Source organism: Pistacia vera, unplaced genomic scaffold (assembly GCF_008641045.1).
Source record: "Pistacia vera cultivar Batoury unplaced genomic scaffold, PisVer_v2 Contig124, whole genome shotgun sequence".
In the NCBI taxonomy this organism is placed as follows: domain Eukaryota; kingdom Viridiplantae; phylum Streptophyta; class Magnoliopsida; order Sapindales; family Anacardiaceae; genus Pistacia; species Pistacia vera.
The window spans coordinates 1,288,745-1,305,989 of record NW_022195293.1 but is presented as its reverse complement, the minus strand read 5'-3'; the positions used below and the strand labels follow the sequence as shown (position 1 = coordinate 1,305,989).

Genomic DNA, 17,245 nt, shown 5'->3' with positions numbered 1-17,245 from the left:
CAGATTTCTTGCTATTAAAGAAGGTCAATTATACAAAACTAATCAAGCCAAAAGAGTAGTTATATAATAACATAAGGAAACATAATTGCACTTTCTCATGGCCGGCCATGTCTAGAATTAGTAATAGGGTTAAGATATCAAATCTTAAAAGTTTGGCTTTTAAATTTATGTATTTAAAAACTGCAAATAATGCAATCTCTACTACACCGCTACACCCCAATACCAATAAGATCAATGAAAGAGGTAATTTTATAATTCTAAAGATTCAATATTAAATATTTTATTCTCTCTAATGAAACCGAACCTAAACATGCATTCGAGAGATAACTATCCATACATATATAAGAGATATGTGAATTATCTAGAAAAGAGGAGTCACGTGTATTCGAGAGATAATTATCCATACACGTATAAGAGATGTGTGAATTATCTAGAAAGGAGAGTCATGATGGTAATTTCCCTTAACAAGAAATTTAGAATACCATTAGATCTAATGATACCTCATTTATACAATCAAGGTATTTATCACTCATGAATATTCTCTCTCATTAATTACTATCATAGATGTAGTTGATAGTTACCAGTTTAAAAAAATTACATAACAGTAATATGCTTGTTAATCATCACTGGGTGGCCTGATGATGAAAATGGCAAAAAGAGATTTTATAAGTTTCTGAGTTTGAGTGCTCCTAAATATTAATAGGGGTGATCATTAGGGTTCTTACTCAGATTAACAATTTCAAAAATTTGAAGAATTAATTAAAATATACATAAGTTATCAGCCAAACCTCCACTGATAAAAATAGAAATTAAGATTTACGTTAGATTTTACTTAAATTGGCCATAATGGATGGTGATGGAATGTCCTTGGTATCTTAAAATGTAGTGGGTTATCTTTTCTCAATATATTGGGCGGGCTTCAATCCAGCCCAACAACCACCAGCAAATTCTACTGTTCTAGTGTTTCACTGTTCTTATTCTTAGGGCAAGTATTTTAATTCCCTTGAGCCTTGAGCTTCCTCCTCGTTTCGCTGGCTCCAAAATCTTTTGGTGGATACCCAGTGATTTTTTTTTTCGTTTTCTTATCCTTTTCAAAAAATTGCTGTAAATAAAACTGATTGAATTCATCTACAATGGTTTTTGTTTCCGGGTTGCAGGCAAATTGTCCAGGTTCTCACTCTTTCTCTTTCTTTTCCTTTTATTATATCAAAATTTCCATGCTTTACTTCTCCTTATCTTTGCTTATCTGTTTCAACAGCTTTGCTTCATCCTACTCGGCCGAACAAACTCCCATACCCAACTGGGAGTTGTAACAGCTACAGATTTATTCATCACAATGCCGCTCAGCAAGTAAGTGAAAAGGGAATTCTTTGCTTTGTTATTGTTTATATTTGGTTTTAATAAGTACCCGTAATTGAATTTTGAATTATACTTTTATAGATTTCTACAGGAGGAATTGGGTATTGGGTTGAAAAGGGTTTAGGCCATGAACGTGTTAATTCTGTCGGGAGAGATTATCAGCATCGATTAGGCTATGATGGTGACATTCCCGAGGAGCCCCTTTTGTTAACTTGCATCAAGGAAGCCATTTGGTATTGTAGTTTCAGCCTTCTTAGTAATTTCTTTATGCTTTTACTGAGAAGCAATCTACATTGAATCACATGGGGTCTTTCAAATTATTCGTTTTCCTCAACCAGCAGATTATCATAATGACATTGTCAATAAAGGAATACAGTTAGCATACTGAATGTAAGGATATTTTGTCTTCTGTATAGGGCTTTGAGATCTTTATTCGTACTTCTGGTTGAGCAGCCTAGTCAGCTGAAGTACATAGAGTGGCCAGGCTTTCAAAATACGGTATGTATAATTCCTTAAGTCCATGTCTGTGTTTTCTACTTTTGAATCCTAACAATAAGCCGCTTACTAACAAAGTGTCCACATCCAATTTTATTGTACTGCAAATATTTCAAATGATTGATATACATTGTGTCGATCTAGCTCAAGTTCGGATGTTTTTGAGGTGAATGAATATAGAGGTTGTAATCTTGGTTTTTCTTGTTGCTGTTGTGCAGCTAAAGACTGCCACTCTTACTCTTGTTCTCGTAGCATTGCTCATTGTTGCTCTCTCATCAACAGACTCTTTCCTCAGCTATTTGCTGGGTTTGCTTCTGAGGAGAACCCCGTAAAGGAATGTACCAGTTTTGCATACTTTTCATAACTTGATTGATAGTTTATTGAAGATGGACGATTCTGCTCCAACCTCAATTGCTCATCAGGACAATAATTTGAAAGTTTTCAGCCGAGGCATTGAAGCTTCAGCATTGTAACTTGTAAGTATAAACTTTATGGATCTGCTTAGATGATGAAGCTTGACTGGTTGGGAAACTCGTTATTGCAGTTTATTGAAGATGCAACTACAGGAAAAACTGAGATGCTTCTGTGAGGTGAGATTAAGTTGTACTGCCACGTGCGAGCTTTGTTTTAATTAACAAAGTTGAAACAAATTAATTTAAGAAATATAAAGTATTTGATCATAGTTTGAATTTTTATTTTTATTCATAATTTTTTTGGCCGATTCCTCATCTGTTTTCAATTCTCCAGGCAATTAAGTACGAGTAATATTACGCTCTCAACTCAATCTCACAACATTTTCTTATAACTCTGATGTAACAGTTAAGTTGGCAACTGTCATGTCAGTCACCATTACATCGTAAACATTGAATGACTTTGATTAAACAAGAACAATCGTTTTTAAGGGAAGAACGATCTTTCTTTTTTAAGGAATAGTTATTCCTTATAAAGTAATGGACAATCCTTTCTTATGAATGAACGGTCGTTCGTTTTGAAAGAACGATCGTTCGTCTCTAAAGAAACATCATTTATATTTAGTCACAATCGTCAATTGACATGATAGTATCAACTTTGTTGTCACGTTAGGGTTGTTAAGATTATGTTGTAAACATAGTATTTTTTATTAAGAGTACATTTGTAGTGGTCATACACATTGGTAGATTCAATCACAACATTATACTCTTCATGCTTAATTGAGTATCTTTAAAAATAGAGTAATACTATATATACAATATTTTTATATAATATTTCTCATATGATATTATATGACAAAATATGATTGATTAATTTTAAACTAAGATTAAATTTTTACCTAATCATCTTTTATCACATAATGTTGTATGAAAAATATTATACGAGAATGTTATATATATATATGATATTCATTCTGGTCTTAAGATGAAGAATTTCATTATCAAAGCTTTGCAAATGTGAAACAGTTAATTGGACTTTGGTCTCCTTTCATAGCCTGCACAATCCGGAAAGATTGAACATAACTAAAACTGGTTTTCGGATAACTTAAAAATAGTACTTGAAGTTGAATCACAGATCATAATATGAAAACTTCTTAATGTTCAAATGAATTACTTTCAATCATTTTCATGGAAAAACCAAAGTTACAGAATATTTATTGTCCCCACAACCCAAATCTGACAATCGCCAGATGCACAAAGAATTACTCGAGTCGATTCTCATTTTAAAGTTACAAACTTGGACATACAAGACATGGTGGTAAACTTCTAATAATCAAGGTCAAAACTGCTTGTACAAAATCTGTGGGAAACCAGAAAGAAACCTATAAACCAAAACAACAAAAATAAGAACTGAGACCAAAGGAGAAACAAAAAAAATAAAAATAAAGACGAATTCGAGCTTGTATAAAATGCTACTACCCATCCTTAAACCACAAAACAATAAGAATCATACTCTCCCAGAGCTTGAAAAGCTGTACCCCTGTACACCATATCCACATTCAAAACTCAGCTTGCTTTCAGTTGAAAATTTGAAGAGGATATCAGCTTCAAGCTTTAATGATTAAGGCAACAAAGATGCTGTGCCTCAAGAATCTGTGACCAAAACTGACTTTTTGCTTTAAAAAATTAAGCTCCAATATCATCTGGCAATGCACAATGACCAATAGTAGCAACACGGATACACAGCTCCAATGGACCACAACATTGAAGAAGAGTAGAAGACTGCCGGTAGGAAAACCAGAAAAGTATTATACTTGATATTTTGACAGCTTGTCTTTTACAGGGGGCTCCAAAGCTGACATGCATTGGTCCCATGCACCATTCCTCAGCATCTGTTAAATTGTTTTTATCGAAAGAGCAGTGGATCAATTTTCTGTTTTCTTCATTTCAAAAACCATTATTTACATAAAAGTCACATAAGCATGGATTTGAAGCATTACTAACCTGTTTATAACCATGCAACACCTGGCAAACATCGTTATGCAGCTCTTCGCTCCTTATTTCCTGTAGGAAAATAATAAGTTGATAAGAAAAATCAAAAACATAGAACTTCGAAAAAGGTATGCAGAGCCATTCTTACGTGCCAACTTGCAATAGCTCTGCACATGAAAACAAGTGAACTTAGAGCTCCTGAGGGATTTACTTTAACCTGAAAAAAATTGAGAAGAACCAAGCATAGGTTTAGCTATTAATCTGTCCAGCCAAAATATTCAAAAAATAAATAATATAACGGGAAAAAACTATCCATAACAATATTACAAAAAAAATACATACCATTGCACAGAGACCTCGGAATGCATCCTCCTTCTCAATGTCATCACGTATCCTGCCATAATTAAATTAAGTGCTCATAAGAAAATGTATTTGCATTGAGTCTGTGAAAGTAAATACTGAGTTTATGCTTAGAAAACAAGGAAATACTCATGTCCATGATCCTAGTATTAACTAAAGAGTACTGAATCTATGGTTGTTCATATCAAGCGAATACTCAAACTCGATAGATAAAAATACTTACATAGACAATGCAATACACCATGATTGCATGAAATGCTCCATATGAGGTGCTACAAGTTCTGGACAAACCCAAGCAAGCCTTCCAAGTGTGATTGCACTATTTTCTATTAGCGACTTATTGAGCTCCTGCTTAGTGTGAACAGGTGTTAATAATAGTTACGATGCATAAGATTCATACACAGACAAAATATATTAAGAAAACAGAAAGAGACAATCACCTCAGAATGTTTAAGAATTAAGACCAGGCTTGAAATAACTGTCATAACAACTGGAGTAACTTCTTGACGAACCTAAAATAAGATAAGTATAGATCACTGAGAAATCTAGTCCATCAAATGAAAACTTAATAAGTTAATTTCAATATGTATAAAAATGTAAAGTACAAGCAAGCACGTTGGCATGAGTATCATTGAATTTAATTTAGCAACTTCAAATCTAACAAAACCACCAGAAAGCTGTTTAATCCACCCTAAACAAACCACAGCAACGGGAGCTCACATACCTTAATAGCTAATTCTCCAATAGCCCAACACGCATTATTTGCCACTGAAATAGTTTCTCTCAGCTTAGAAGTGTTCTGCATCGAGCATCAATCATGTAACATTTAGAAAGCCAAATATAATTCTTGAAATATAGAAATGAGCTTCACTTACCAGTTGCTTGGCAGCAACATCAAGAAATTCGGATAATCGAGGGTGCAAATGAATAGGACACACCTAATAAATAACATCAACGGCATTGTTAAGAATGAAGAATCACAAAAAATTTACTAATTAAACAAAAACAGAAACTTTCAAGTGGCTAACAAAGAAGCCTTAAACCCAGTGGTACCAATTGCTTCTTCTTTAAAGGAGGTACAGTGCACAAGTCTTCGCATCTCACTATTAGCCCTAGGGTCATAAGAAACTTGGCTAGACTGAACACTATACATAACGTGGTAGGTACATTTTCAACTTACTTTTGCAAGGTCCCCAAGGAGGGCGAAAGCACTTTGTTTGACATCATGAGCATCATCCATGCAACATTGAAGAAGCAACTCCCGCAAATTACTTTGCGCAATCTGCATAGAGAAAAATATAAGAGCATATCTAAGTATATCTATGGTTTCTTAATCCTAGGTAAAAATCTGTCCTCATTTGCCAGACCAACAGATATCAAGAACAAATGATGAACTTGTTAAAACATAGGAAAAGTTTCTATACTTCTATCCAAAGCAGTGAACCAAGGCGTGTATAAAAAACAAGAAATCACAACATATGGCTAATATGATCTAAGTTATTATATGATTATTTTCAATAGTAAAAACTTCCATTCCTTGCTAAGATGAATTTTCTCATCAAAGAGCAATCTCTAGTGAAAATGTTTGTTTCATTCTTCCAGAGGAGAAAAGGGGGAGTCAATTCTCAGATAGGACCCAGAATTATATCATATATTGCAATAGTAAATGTGCATCTTATCGCTAATCCTGATCAATAAATTTTAGATAAAGGGAAATACCAAACTCTCTATCCCACCACCGAGACCCTCCACAAGTCCAGAGAGCAGATCAAGAGCGCATACGATAAATTCTTTATCATAAGCTCCAGCTGAAACAGGATCAACCTGCAATAAAAGTTCCAGCAAACGTCTATGAAAAACTGAGTGAAATGTGTCTTTGGAACAACACAACTAGTGCCATAAGGATGCTGTCTATGTCACGCAAAAGAAAGTTCATGAAGCAACATTTATAATGCAACCACACAAAGCAGATATGATACTAATTAGAAGAGATCAAATGTCAAGCTATGAAGGATATACAATGACAGTTCAGTAAATCTACAGCTTTAAGGTATTATGCAATCATATATGTTACAAGGCCAGATTCAAAAGATATAGACTGCAGCAACACACTGATTATTCACACCAAAAGTGAGTTTAGTAAATTCTGAAACAGTAGTGCACAATGAACACAACATTCCATCTTATTGTGTAGAGAAAGATACAAGGTTTTGTGAACCAGCAGTATGAGAACAATTACTGCTAGGCATCTTCTCAACAATGAGAAAAACCTGTGCTAAATGGTGCAGAAAAAATATGCGAGGAAATGAAACATAACAGAAACAACTACAAATTTATATGGAATCAACCTTTGGCAGTTGATGACATTTAAGTATAATTATTCAAGGGAAAATTGAAAAAGTATAGCAACATAGTAAATTTCTATATATCAATCAACTGAAACCTTTGCCAGTTGTTGGGTCTGGATGATATCTATGCACCTCTGAAATACAGGAAGAGCAAACTGAGTGAATCCAGTACCCAATGCCTGAAAGAAATAAACCAAAGTTAATTAATTTTTCATATCATTCAACTCCCGGCTGTTAAGCTATTTAAGTTTTGGAACTCCTCTGTGTTAAATCCACAAAACAGTCATTTTTCAACAAACCACAGAATAGGTAAAACAAAATAGAGTTAATCACAACTTCATTTAGTGTAGCATTATAACATATGAAGAAACTTACAAATAATGTGATATAAACAGGGCCATCCAAAGATTAACTCATTGTACTGAAAGGAATCAATGATAGATCAATAGATCTCACATCTGACTTCGAATTCAAGATCTTAAGCCTTCTAAAGAATACATGAAAATGCAGTACGCTAATTATGTATTGAGGCAATTCTCCTAGATGCTGCTTGTTGAATGTATTAGGCAGAGCAAGAAACTGTGAACAGATTCACTGATCACGCGGTATCTCCAAGTCCCTTGACTTCATCTATTAATTATTAATAACGGATCTGCAAACTAATAAATGTCTTAATTGATATTCTAGACATTAAACCCATCAATGAACCACCAAATAAAGATAAGGTAGATTATTGATCTTAACTATGCAACCCATAACTCCATTGTCTATTTCTCAAAAAACTCAAAATATGCTACATGTACACAGCACCAAGTTTCATTTGTCAGATTTTCAAAGCATACAAAAATATATAATTCAGATAAATTATATAAATAAATCAGATTGCTAAATCATACAAATAAATCAGGAAAAAGGGAAAAAAAAAAACAAAGTCCAAGACAGCTTAATGAGTTATTTCTTAAAAGCCAAGAGAGAGAGAGAGAAGAAAGTAAAAGCAAGAGCAGGTCACAAGTCCACACCTGTGCTATGGACGTAAAGCACTCAAGCAATGGAAAAAGATCTTTGTCTGAATTTGGAAGTTGCTGCCACTTTGCAATTAATGGTGGCATCAGAATTTCAAGATAAACGGGCTGCAGATCATCAAGGCATTTAGTTGGCACAGAATTTTATTTTTGCAACAGAAATGCAATTTAAAATAAATCTTCTGTACAACTGTAAACCATACACATCTTCAGCAAAGAGTACAAGAAAAAAAGGAAGACAGAGGCACAAGAAACATACTTAGCAAAAAAGTAATACCTGATTTAGTTCTTGTCCAACAGCATCAGCTAGAGTTCCAATTGCATCATATACAATTCTGAGGTTCCGTCTCTGGATACAATGGGCATACATACATGGAAAATTTAAAAAAAACAGTAACAATACTGAAAGCCAGTAACCATAATAATGTAAGTGAATTTTAAGAGGTAAATAAATAGCATAGCATCTCACTATAGTGGCATTGTAAGTAGCTGAGTAAATGGTAAATAACAGTACACCAGCAAATGACCTGATATTTTCCAAAAGCACACATAAGGTGCTGTAAAATAACTTCCAAACGTGGTGCCAACTCTTCTGCAGCCTCCTGCAAATTAGAGGTCTGTAAGTATTTAAAACCAGAAAAGAAACAATTAAATCACAGTTATTAAAAAAAAAAAAAAAAAAAAAAAAAAAAAAAAAAAAAAAACCTCTTCCAATGTCGCAAAAGCTGAACAAGCAGCCTCTTGCACCCGCTTGTTAGTATCCAATATTCTTCGTAAAAGGCCCATAAGAACCTTGTCAAATTGCTCGTGACCATTCTGATGGCCAGTGTCCTGAAATAAACAATGATAGAAGTTGTCATCCACAATGCAGCTCCAAAAATCACCAAGAATTTCCAATAGAGCAAGATTTATTTAGTTATTCCATGCAGAACAATTGTAGAAGACGCATAAAGATAGAGTAATAAGTCAATTAAAATCCCATATGATATACCAAATTTGACAATTTATAAGTAGCACCAATTTCTAGTCAAGGTGGTAAGGCACAAAAATTGCAATATGTGACAAAATGCTTAAAGACATGCAAATCCTACACTTGAATTGCCTTTTTAGATCACATTACAGAAATGCAAACTTTCAGAGTCTCAGAAAAATAAGAAGCTGTTGGCAGAAAGCATGCCCTCCCCTTATTCATCCATTTTCTAACTATCTGGGAGCAGGAAGACTGTTACTTGTTTTGGTGAAGCATTAATAGCTCATATAGGACCTAATCTTAAAAATGCCCCATGCCTCACTGTTACTTTTCTAGCAAGCTAGTGTAGCCAGCAAGAAGGGAAACATTGACGAAAACTAACCCCTAAAAACCTCCCATGACCATCCTAAACTTTCTTCTTACTACATGATAAAGATTGACATACAAAAACTGATTTGTTAAATCAACCTAATCCTCTCAGAGCACATTCAAGTTTCTATAAGCAAAAACATAATATTTTTATCAGAAACATGGGAAAATATCATATTACTATATTTCCATATTTATGTGAGAGTAAACATAACTGTATTTACTGTCCAATATACCCAAAATAACATCAACACTCTGATTTAAAATATCCATATCTAATTATCTTCTAAAGTATAATAATAACAAATAAATGTGCTTGGGCATGTGTTCTACCATCAACATAGACAGAACATATGTGAACTAATGGAATAGTACAAAATTTATCTCTGAAACTTCAGTTGCCATCCCAATTTTATTAAGAATTTAATTTAGATTTAGCGGGTTTTAAATATCTTAAAAACTTTGTCATGTCCTTTCTTTCACCGACATTTTGTAGACAACCAGCCTTCCTGCCACTATTTATAGTGAAACTTCAAATAAATCATTCTTTTCAATCCAAAACAACTCCTCCATTTCATCCATTTACCTATGGTTGAAAATGGTAACAATATAACCATTATTTGGTTTCCCTTAGCCATCAATAATCACCATTTCATCATTTTCTTCCTTCTGCTGATAACAATATCCACTTATTATGAATCTTGCAAATTCTAGAGCCAGATATTCCAAGATCTTACAGGAACCGCCAATTTAATTTACTCTTCATCCTAAACAGGTCACTAACAATGACAATGTATACAACTCGAGGAAATCATAAATGCTTAGGAGTAACAGTTGAAAAAATGTACCTGAACAATAAATTTGCTGAATCGAGAAAGTGTCCAACAAGAAATACTCCGTATTAGAGGAAATTTATCATCTAAAAGTGGGATAAGAAACGCCACAATCTGCACACATCAGAATTGTATTGCTTTTGATTAACTCAACATTCTGAGTCAGGGAATGAGTAACCAGATCCAGAAAATAAAAATTTTTCATTATGTGGGACAATTTGTGCACAAAGGTAATACTCACCACTCATTGAAGGGTGGAGAGAAACTAAGAAAATATGAATAATTTATAATTAGCAGTGCAACTAGTATTATAATTCAAATATGAAGATTAAATCTTGAGTAAAAAGAGAAATAAACACCCCTGGAAAGAGACATAAGATTTTACATAAAGGCTTCTTCAAGAAGAATTATGGATTAAAAAGATGAAAAAATTAAGGAATGCTGCAGAAGCAATGTCAAAAGGGGAATATGAATGTAACAAACTGGTGTTAAGCATAGCTCTAATTTTCTTTTAAAAAAAAAAAAAAATTAAGCATTGTATTTGCACCAATTATGTACAAGCCATTTGCAATCAGATTCAAAAATCAAGATCATCCAACAAAAGATTACCTCGGATAAATGAGGGTAAAGGCCATTAATGCAACCTTCTGCTACGGCACCAAGAGCCAAAACAGCCGCTTCCCTGTCTTTCCAGGCTGCATCACCACTAGTTGCCAACTTAGCCTGCAAAAATGCTTGAGAACTAAAACATGTACTTGAAAGAAGAGATACTAGCAGAAAGTTTTAGTTTCATCAAAATTAAATCTTAGCAGCCATGTGAACTAAATTGATGTTACCTGAATAATAGGCATCAAAGTTGGAAGAATCTCATCCCCAAACACGTTGGAGAGAACATCAAGCGCTGCTGCGCTGCACTTCCGCAAATTCCATACGTTAACTATGTCATCATCCTGTAAACCAAACAGGTCATTTAGAAAACTGAACGACCTCCTCTATTATATTAACTAAATCACAACTTCTGTAAATTCCATATATTCACTGCTTAACCAAGCAGTTTAAAACAGCTAACATAAATAAGATGATGCAACAACTTACATCATCTTCTAAGTTTTCTGATCCGTGAAACCGTGATGAATGAAAACGAGGTTTTAGATCCTGTGGTGTAAATAGATAAACTCAATAAAATATATCAAGCAAGAAAACATGACTTCAAAACAATATATGAACAGACATATTCAAAAACAAAAACTATAAAGTATAAACCTGGTCCCTGTCTGGGAGAGACTCATCCTCCTGCAACAATAAATTGATCCACATAAATTATGCAGTACAATATTCAAAATCATTCAAAGACAAATTCAACAGAAAAGTCAACCTCGACTTCAAGAAGTGACTCATCATCATCAGCATAAACCATATTTGAAAGCAAAACCTACAAAAGTTGTTTCAGACATGAGTAAAATCATGGAAAATTACTCTGGGAAAAAGGTAACTAGCAGAAAAGGAAATTAAACAAACATTAGCTATACCGGAAGTAGACGTGGCAAGAATTCTTTCAGGTTTTCAGGTGGTAGTTGAGCATCACAATATGCAGACCTATCAAGAAGATGGCCATCAATGGAAAAATAAAATAAAATAATATATATAAATAGAAGAACAAGGTTTGCAGAATATTTCCTTTTTTTTTTCTTTNAGTACAATATTCAAAATCATTCAAAGACAAATTCAACAGAAAAGTCAACCTCGACTTCAAGAAGTGACTCATCATCATCAGCATAAACCATATTTGAAAGCAAAACCTACAAAAGTTGTTTCAGACATGAGTAAAATCATGGAAAATTACTCTGGGAAAAAGGTAACTAGCAGAAAAGGAAATTAAACAAACATTAGCTATACCGGAAGTAGACGTGGCAAGAATTCTTTCAGGTTTTCAGGTGGTAGTTGAGCATCACAATATGCAGACCTATCAAGAAGATGGCCATCAATGGAAAAATAAAATAAAATAATATATATAAATAGAAGAACAAGGTTTGCAGAATATTTCCTTTTTTTTTTCTTTTTTTTTTATAATACCCCAAGATACCTTAACCTTTCCCTTCTTCACCAGTTCTAAAAAAAGGGTTGCAGATATTATAAAACCAAAAGTCACAACCCCCAGCACACACATCTGTCAAGTACTTAATATAAGAAAATCTCCAGTTTCTTACATGAAAGAATGCAACACTGTGGCATTACATTTAAGATGTAATAAACACAGACAATCTTCAAAAACATTAGCTTATCCAAGGGTATAACTACATAAAACCAGAAACTTGAAAAGTTGGGAATTTGAAAGTAGCAAAATTAATCAAACATCACATGCCCCTCTAATGAAATATTAACTTCTGAGTTAACCACTTTTTCTACATAAATATACAGCCATGAGTTTCAATACCAGCAAACCCGAAATTAAAAATTGCAAGTGATCCCTATTCTCCAAAGAGAATGATAATACTGATGTCACAAGAATTCAACAAGTACACCAGCTCTTGGCATATTTACACTGCATCATTATGAAATGTTTTCAGAAATAGAATTGCACACTAGAATAGCATTTTCATATGCCGACCAACATCATATGGTATATAACTAGAAATCTAGATACATACATGATTAACAAAGAATTGCCTTGATGTTTAATTTACATATGTGCCAACATAATGGGTATTAAACTACTAGTCAAGACATTCAGATTTATTTTTGCAAAGCAGAGGATTACCAGAATTCACAAGCTTCAAGAGCCACTTCATCATCAGCATCCTTGTTGACTTGTAGCATGTATTCAATTACGTTCCTTGGATGCGGCTGAAATAGTGCACGTCATCATCAATAACAGAAGGAGAAAGGCGGCATAGAAAAAGACAACAAACAAGACAAATTAATGATATAGAAAGTAAGAAATCACAATAAAGGGTCTACTCAAACCCTTCGACCAGACTGGATTACAAGAGGTGAAATAAAAGTGCATAACATTCAGCCAAAATAATACCAAAAAGAAATATATGCAATCAAAAATAAAACATGTGATACTAAAATAAAACAAGCAAGAAACTCACCTCCAAGAAAGATGGACGGACTTCAATTAGTTGAACAAATGCTGCACAAACCTATTAAGTTGAAATAGACAACAAACAGATGAGATCGCAGCCAACCTTATAAACAATTTAAATTTCAATAAGCCATCACTAGATCATAAAACGATAAGATTATAGACTATTTACAACCTCATTTCAAGAACCATAATGTTATCTGTCAAGATCAGTAAATATCCAATTCCCTTGAGATATATGTTATCATATAATCCATTCAAGAAAAAACACCATGACAAGATAGCTAAGACTTAATGGCCAGAAACAGTTTGAACCAGAAAATGGATTACCAAAGTAAAGAGGAGATTATTTTTAACATGTCTACAGAAGAATCTGTTTCAGTTCTATACGCGAAGCCACAAATAGAAAAGTCCAGTAACAGCAAAAAGAGAAAGCATTCACCAATTTTCGGACTTCTGTAGCAGGGTCATTAGCAAGAACAAACAAACCCTGAAGATACTGATCCATGGATGTAAATAAAGCCTGCAATGAATCAAGACATAATATTGGATGTTAACCCCGAGTAAAAAATAACACTATTAAGAGAACAAATACTTCAAGCATACTCACCGAAGGCATCAGCATGATGTATTGATTTACAGAACCCAAGGAAAGCTTTCTTAGCGAGGAATGTGGTGACTGGAAAAACTGTTCACACAAAAACCAGAAAAATGAAAACCCTAGGAAAAAACAAAAAGTACGATTTGGGCATTGCATAAGACCAGTACTAAATTATAATGTCACCTGCAAAAATCTAGGGAGGAAGATGTTGATGGGGCGCTCAGCCAACCCAGGTACATCTGAATCCAGCACTTGGGGTATGTCCTCACAAATCTGTATTAATTAGCAGCATAACTTGTTCAACATTATAGAACAAGGACAATAATCTAGACTTTTAAATATGCACTAACTATGAAAGAGACAATTAGAAAGATTAATATTCTTGCCACTAGATCATTAATCTTTGATTGACATATGTAATCAAGTAACAGGAATTAGAGATAAACTATGTTTTTCGAATTTAAATTGCCACTCAACCTGTTCGACAAACTAACCTAAAAGTTTTAGCTATTAGGTGGATCCAACCATAGTATAAGTAGTCTTGTCAAAATAACACACGTAATAATGTGGAATACTTTAACACTCACTGGTACAGCCGAAAAGCAACTTAACTTTTTACATATTCCATGTGAAACAGATACTATACAAAATGAGCGTAATCAAACACAACTTAAGAAATACCATATGAGTAAAGTCTAACCCAAACACCTAAGCGATTACATGGGGTGGAAAAAGGTCTCTTGTAACATAAGACCAAATACTCAGTAACAATCATATGTAACCATTAACCAGTAACAAAAGCAAGTATCATTTCTTTTTCCATCCAATAGAAAAAGTAGCATTTGTACAATCAAAATGCGCGCTTGAAAAGATAATCCAAATTATGACCAGCATCACCATATGAATTGTTGCAGTGGAGAAGGGAGTCCTAGAGGGTCAACAGACCCAGAAAGAACTGAAGTGGAATCACGGAAGAAAAGCCTCAAACGAAAAAGTTCTGACCAATAAGGAAATCTGTCACAGTATAAAAGCATCTCTCGGTAGATAAAACGACAACTAAGGAATACACTGGCATCCACATAACATAATGCAGGTTAGAAATAACAATGAGAATTATGATTTCATAAGAACATGAGCATGGTAACTAAGCCAAACTAAAGAGAGAGTTATCAAGTCATGATTTTATCAGCTGTCACACTCATTGACACAGACCCGTCTTTTATCCATTCACTATGAGGATGCCTAATTTTGTGGACCTCATGGTGAAATGGACAGCTGAGTTAATGATGAAAGGTACACTAACTTGCTAATGATGCTTTCAGTCATTTCAGAAAGATAACCACCCCTACCCCTTCTCACCTTCTGAATAACTCCCAATAACTTTTGCAGAATTCGTAACTCTTAGCATTTCATGAATTAATATGTTTCTTAAACTTAATTAACAAGGATGGACACGGTAACACAAAATACAAGAGTTCAACAAAATAAATGAACACCAAGGAAGCCATTAGACAAAGTAATGGCACCAAAAGTGTTACTCATTGCATCAATATAGAACAAAAAACCAATAGCTGAAAGATTCATTAGTTCTAAAAAGCAGGATATACCTTGGACAAAGCATCCATAGCACCTTCCATATGATTGATGTCATTACTGTCCAAGCAATTTACTAGAGCTTGCAACAGTTCAGGCCATACCGAAATCCCACCTAGTTGAACAAAAACACTAACAACAGTCCCAACAGTGGACCTGATGTGCCTATCAGCAGCTCCTAAACAAGGCAACAACTCTGACTTTATATACTGTTGGTTTGCAGGAGCCATAGATTTGTATGCTGTTCTAAGGTTATTTTTCAACAGCAAACCAGCAGCTTGTCGAACCTCCACCGATTTACCCTGTTTAAAGTTCCCACAAACATAATGGCAATTGTTAACCAGAAGCTTTAAGCTACATCACCACCTAGAAGTTATCAGAAGTATAACTAGAATGAACACATCAACTTCCTTGTACTTATAAACACTAGTGATAATGAAACAACATCGAAAAATTAATGACCCTAATAAAATTTTTTATCTAAAAAGCAAAAAGATAACCAGAAGTGTTTGCAGCCCAGGTATAAAACTTTTACGGTACCTGAATTGCACAGTATAATGAGGCCTCAATAGCCAGTGAATGCCATTAATCTCATTTATGTAAAAAATCATTTATGTAAATGCCATTAATCTCATTTATGTAAACAAAAATAAGAAGTCTCTCCCATATATCCCAAAAGCATTTTTATATACCACATTCAAGTCAATCAAACCCTCTACAACATCTCAAACCAACCCAAAATCAAACAATTCAAACCAACACCAACTTCACCACCCATAAACCCAACCCAAAAACCCATCAAAACCCACAAAAAAAATTCATCCAAACACCAACACCAACACCCCATCATCACAACACAATTCACCGAAAGAAAGAAAATACCCATCTCCGAAATTAACCAACCAATCAAAAGCCCACCACTAAAATCCATTCAAACCCTCAAAGACCCACCAAACCAATAAACTCCGCCAACCAATTAAAAACCTAAAACCACAAACTTTACCATCATCAAAATTAAAAAAGTAAAAAAAACAAAACAAAAAGGGCATTTCCTATTTACCTCGCCACGTGCGAGGATGAAGGCGAGGTAGTTATTGAAATCAGGGAACTGAGAGTAGTGTTGGAGTTGTTGCCAAATCTGGGACTTGTCAGCAGTTGAAGATGGAGAAATCTGTTGCTCTAACAAGCCACAGATCTCTTTGAAACCCTCTTCCTGGGCCTGCCACGAGGCTGGGGCGGCCATGTTTATTGTTGAAGGAGAAAAAAGGGAAGAGAATTGTTGGTGTTTAGACAAGTTTCAGAGGCTTGGGCGTGGGCAGACAAGTGAAGACTGAAGAAAAGAAGAAGAGGGTCTATTTGTGGGTTTTGTTATTTTTATAATTATAATATATAATAACAAGAGATTTTGATTTTTGAGTATCAATCATATTTGGATGGAGTACTGGGTATTACTACGGTCATGAATACGATATTAAAACTAATTACGGTCATAAATACGTTATTAGGGTCGTTTAAGCGGTTTGGTAGGAGCGCCAACACCTCGGTTATTAAAAAAAAAAAAAATATATATATATATATATTAAAATAAAAGATAATTATTTAATTACAAATATTAATATATTAAAATAAAAGATAATTATTTAATTACAAATATTAATAACAATAAATATTATTTTGGGTTTGATTTTGATAGAATACTGGATGTTATTACAGCTATGAATACGCCATTAATATCAAAAAATAAAACAAAAGGACTTGNTGAGGAATATACTCTGGATATTCTTGTAAGACACAAGAGCAACCAA

The 17,245-nt window shown here is 34.0% G+C and overlaps 2 protein-coding genes across 4 annotated transcripts; one reads left to right on the top strand and one right to left on the bottom strand.

Moving 5' to 3' along the window:
* Positions 1–993: 993 nt before the first annotated feature.
* Positions 994–2,536, top strand: LOC116118401. Of its 2 annotated transcripts, none has more exons than XM_031404396.1 (5): positions 994–1,170; positions 1,259–1,350; positions 1,441–1,592; positions 1,776–1,857; positions 2,137–2,536. In XM_031404396.1, the coding sequence occupies exons 1-5, from the start codon at positions 1,134–1,136 to the stop codon at positions 2,170–2,172; spliced, it is 399 nt and encodes a 132-aa protein (XP_031260256.1). In that variant the 5' UTR covers positions 994–1,133; the 3' UTR covers positions 2,173–2,536. The 2 variants fall into 2 exon arrangements, with proteins under 2 accessions (XP_031260256.1, XP_031260248.1); XM_031404388.1 differs by having other exon boundaries at positions 2,073–2,536.
* Positions 2,537–3,412: 876 nt separating this feature from the next.
* LOC116118231 (transportin-1) lies at positions 3,413–16,786 on the bottom strand. 2 transcript variants are annotated; one of them, XM_031404197.1, is made up of 29 exons: positions 16,501–16,786; positions 15,455–15,742; positions 14,031–14,120; positions 13,857–13,934; positions 13,689–13,769; positions 13,254–13,304; positions 12,917–13,002; positions 12,055–12,121; positions 11,901–11,957; positions 11,422–11,451; positions 11,254–11,313; positions 10,995–11,108; positions 10,768–10,881; positions 10,174–10,272; positions 8,692–8,817; positions 8,514–8,588; positions 8,264–8,335; positions 7,984–8,094; positions 7,060–7,143; positions 6,336–6,440; positions 5,797–5,898; positions 5,492–5,554; positions 5,341–5,415; positions 5,057–5,128; positions 4,840–4,964; positions 4,599–4,650; positions 4,405–4,473; positions 4,269–4,328; positions 3,413–4,156 (listed from the first exon to the last, which is right to left on the bottom strand). In XM_031404197.1, exons 1-29 carry the CDS (start codon positions 16,681–16,683, stop codon positions 4,073–4,075), a joined length of 2,673 nt encoding a protein of 890 aa, XP_031260057.1. In that variant the 5' UTR covers positions 16,684–16,786; the 3' UTR covers positions 3,413–4,072. The 2 variants fall into 2 exon arrangements, with proteins under 2 accessions (XP_031260057.1, XP_031260063.1); XM_031404203.1 differs by having other exon boundaries at positions 4,468–4,473.
* Positions 16,787–17,245: the final 459 nt, after the last annotated feature.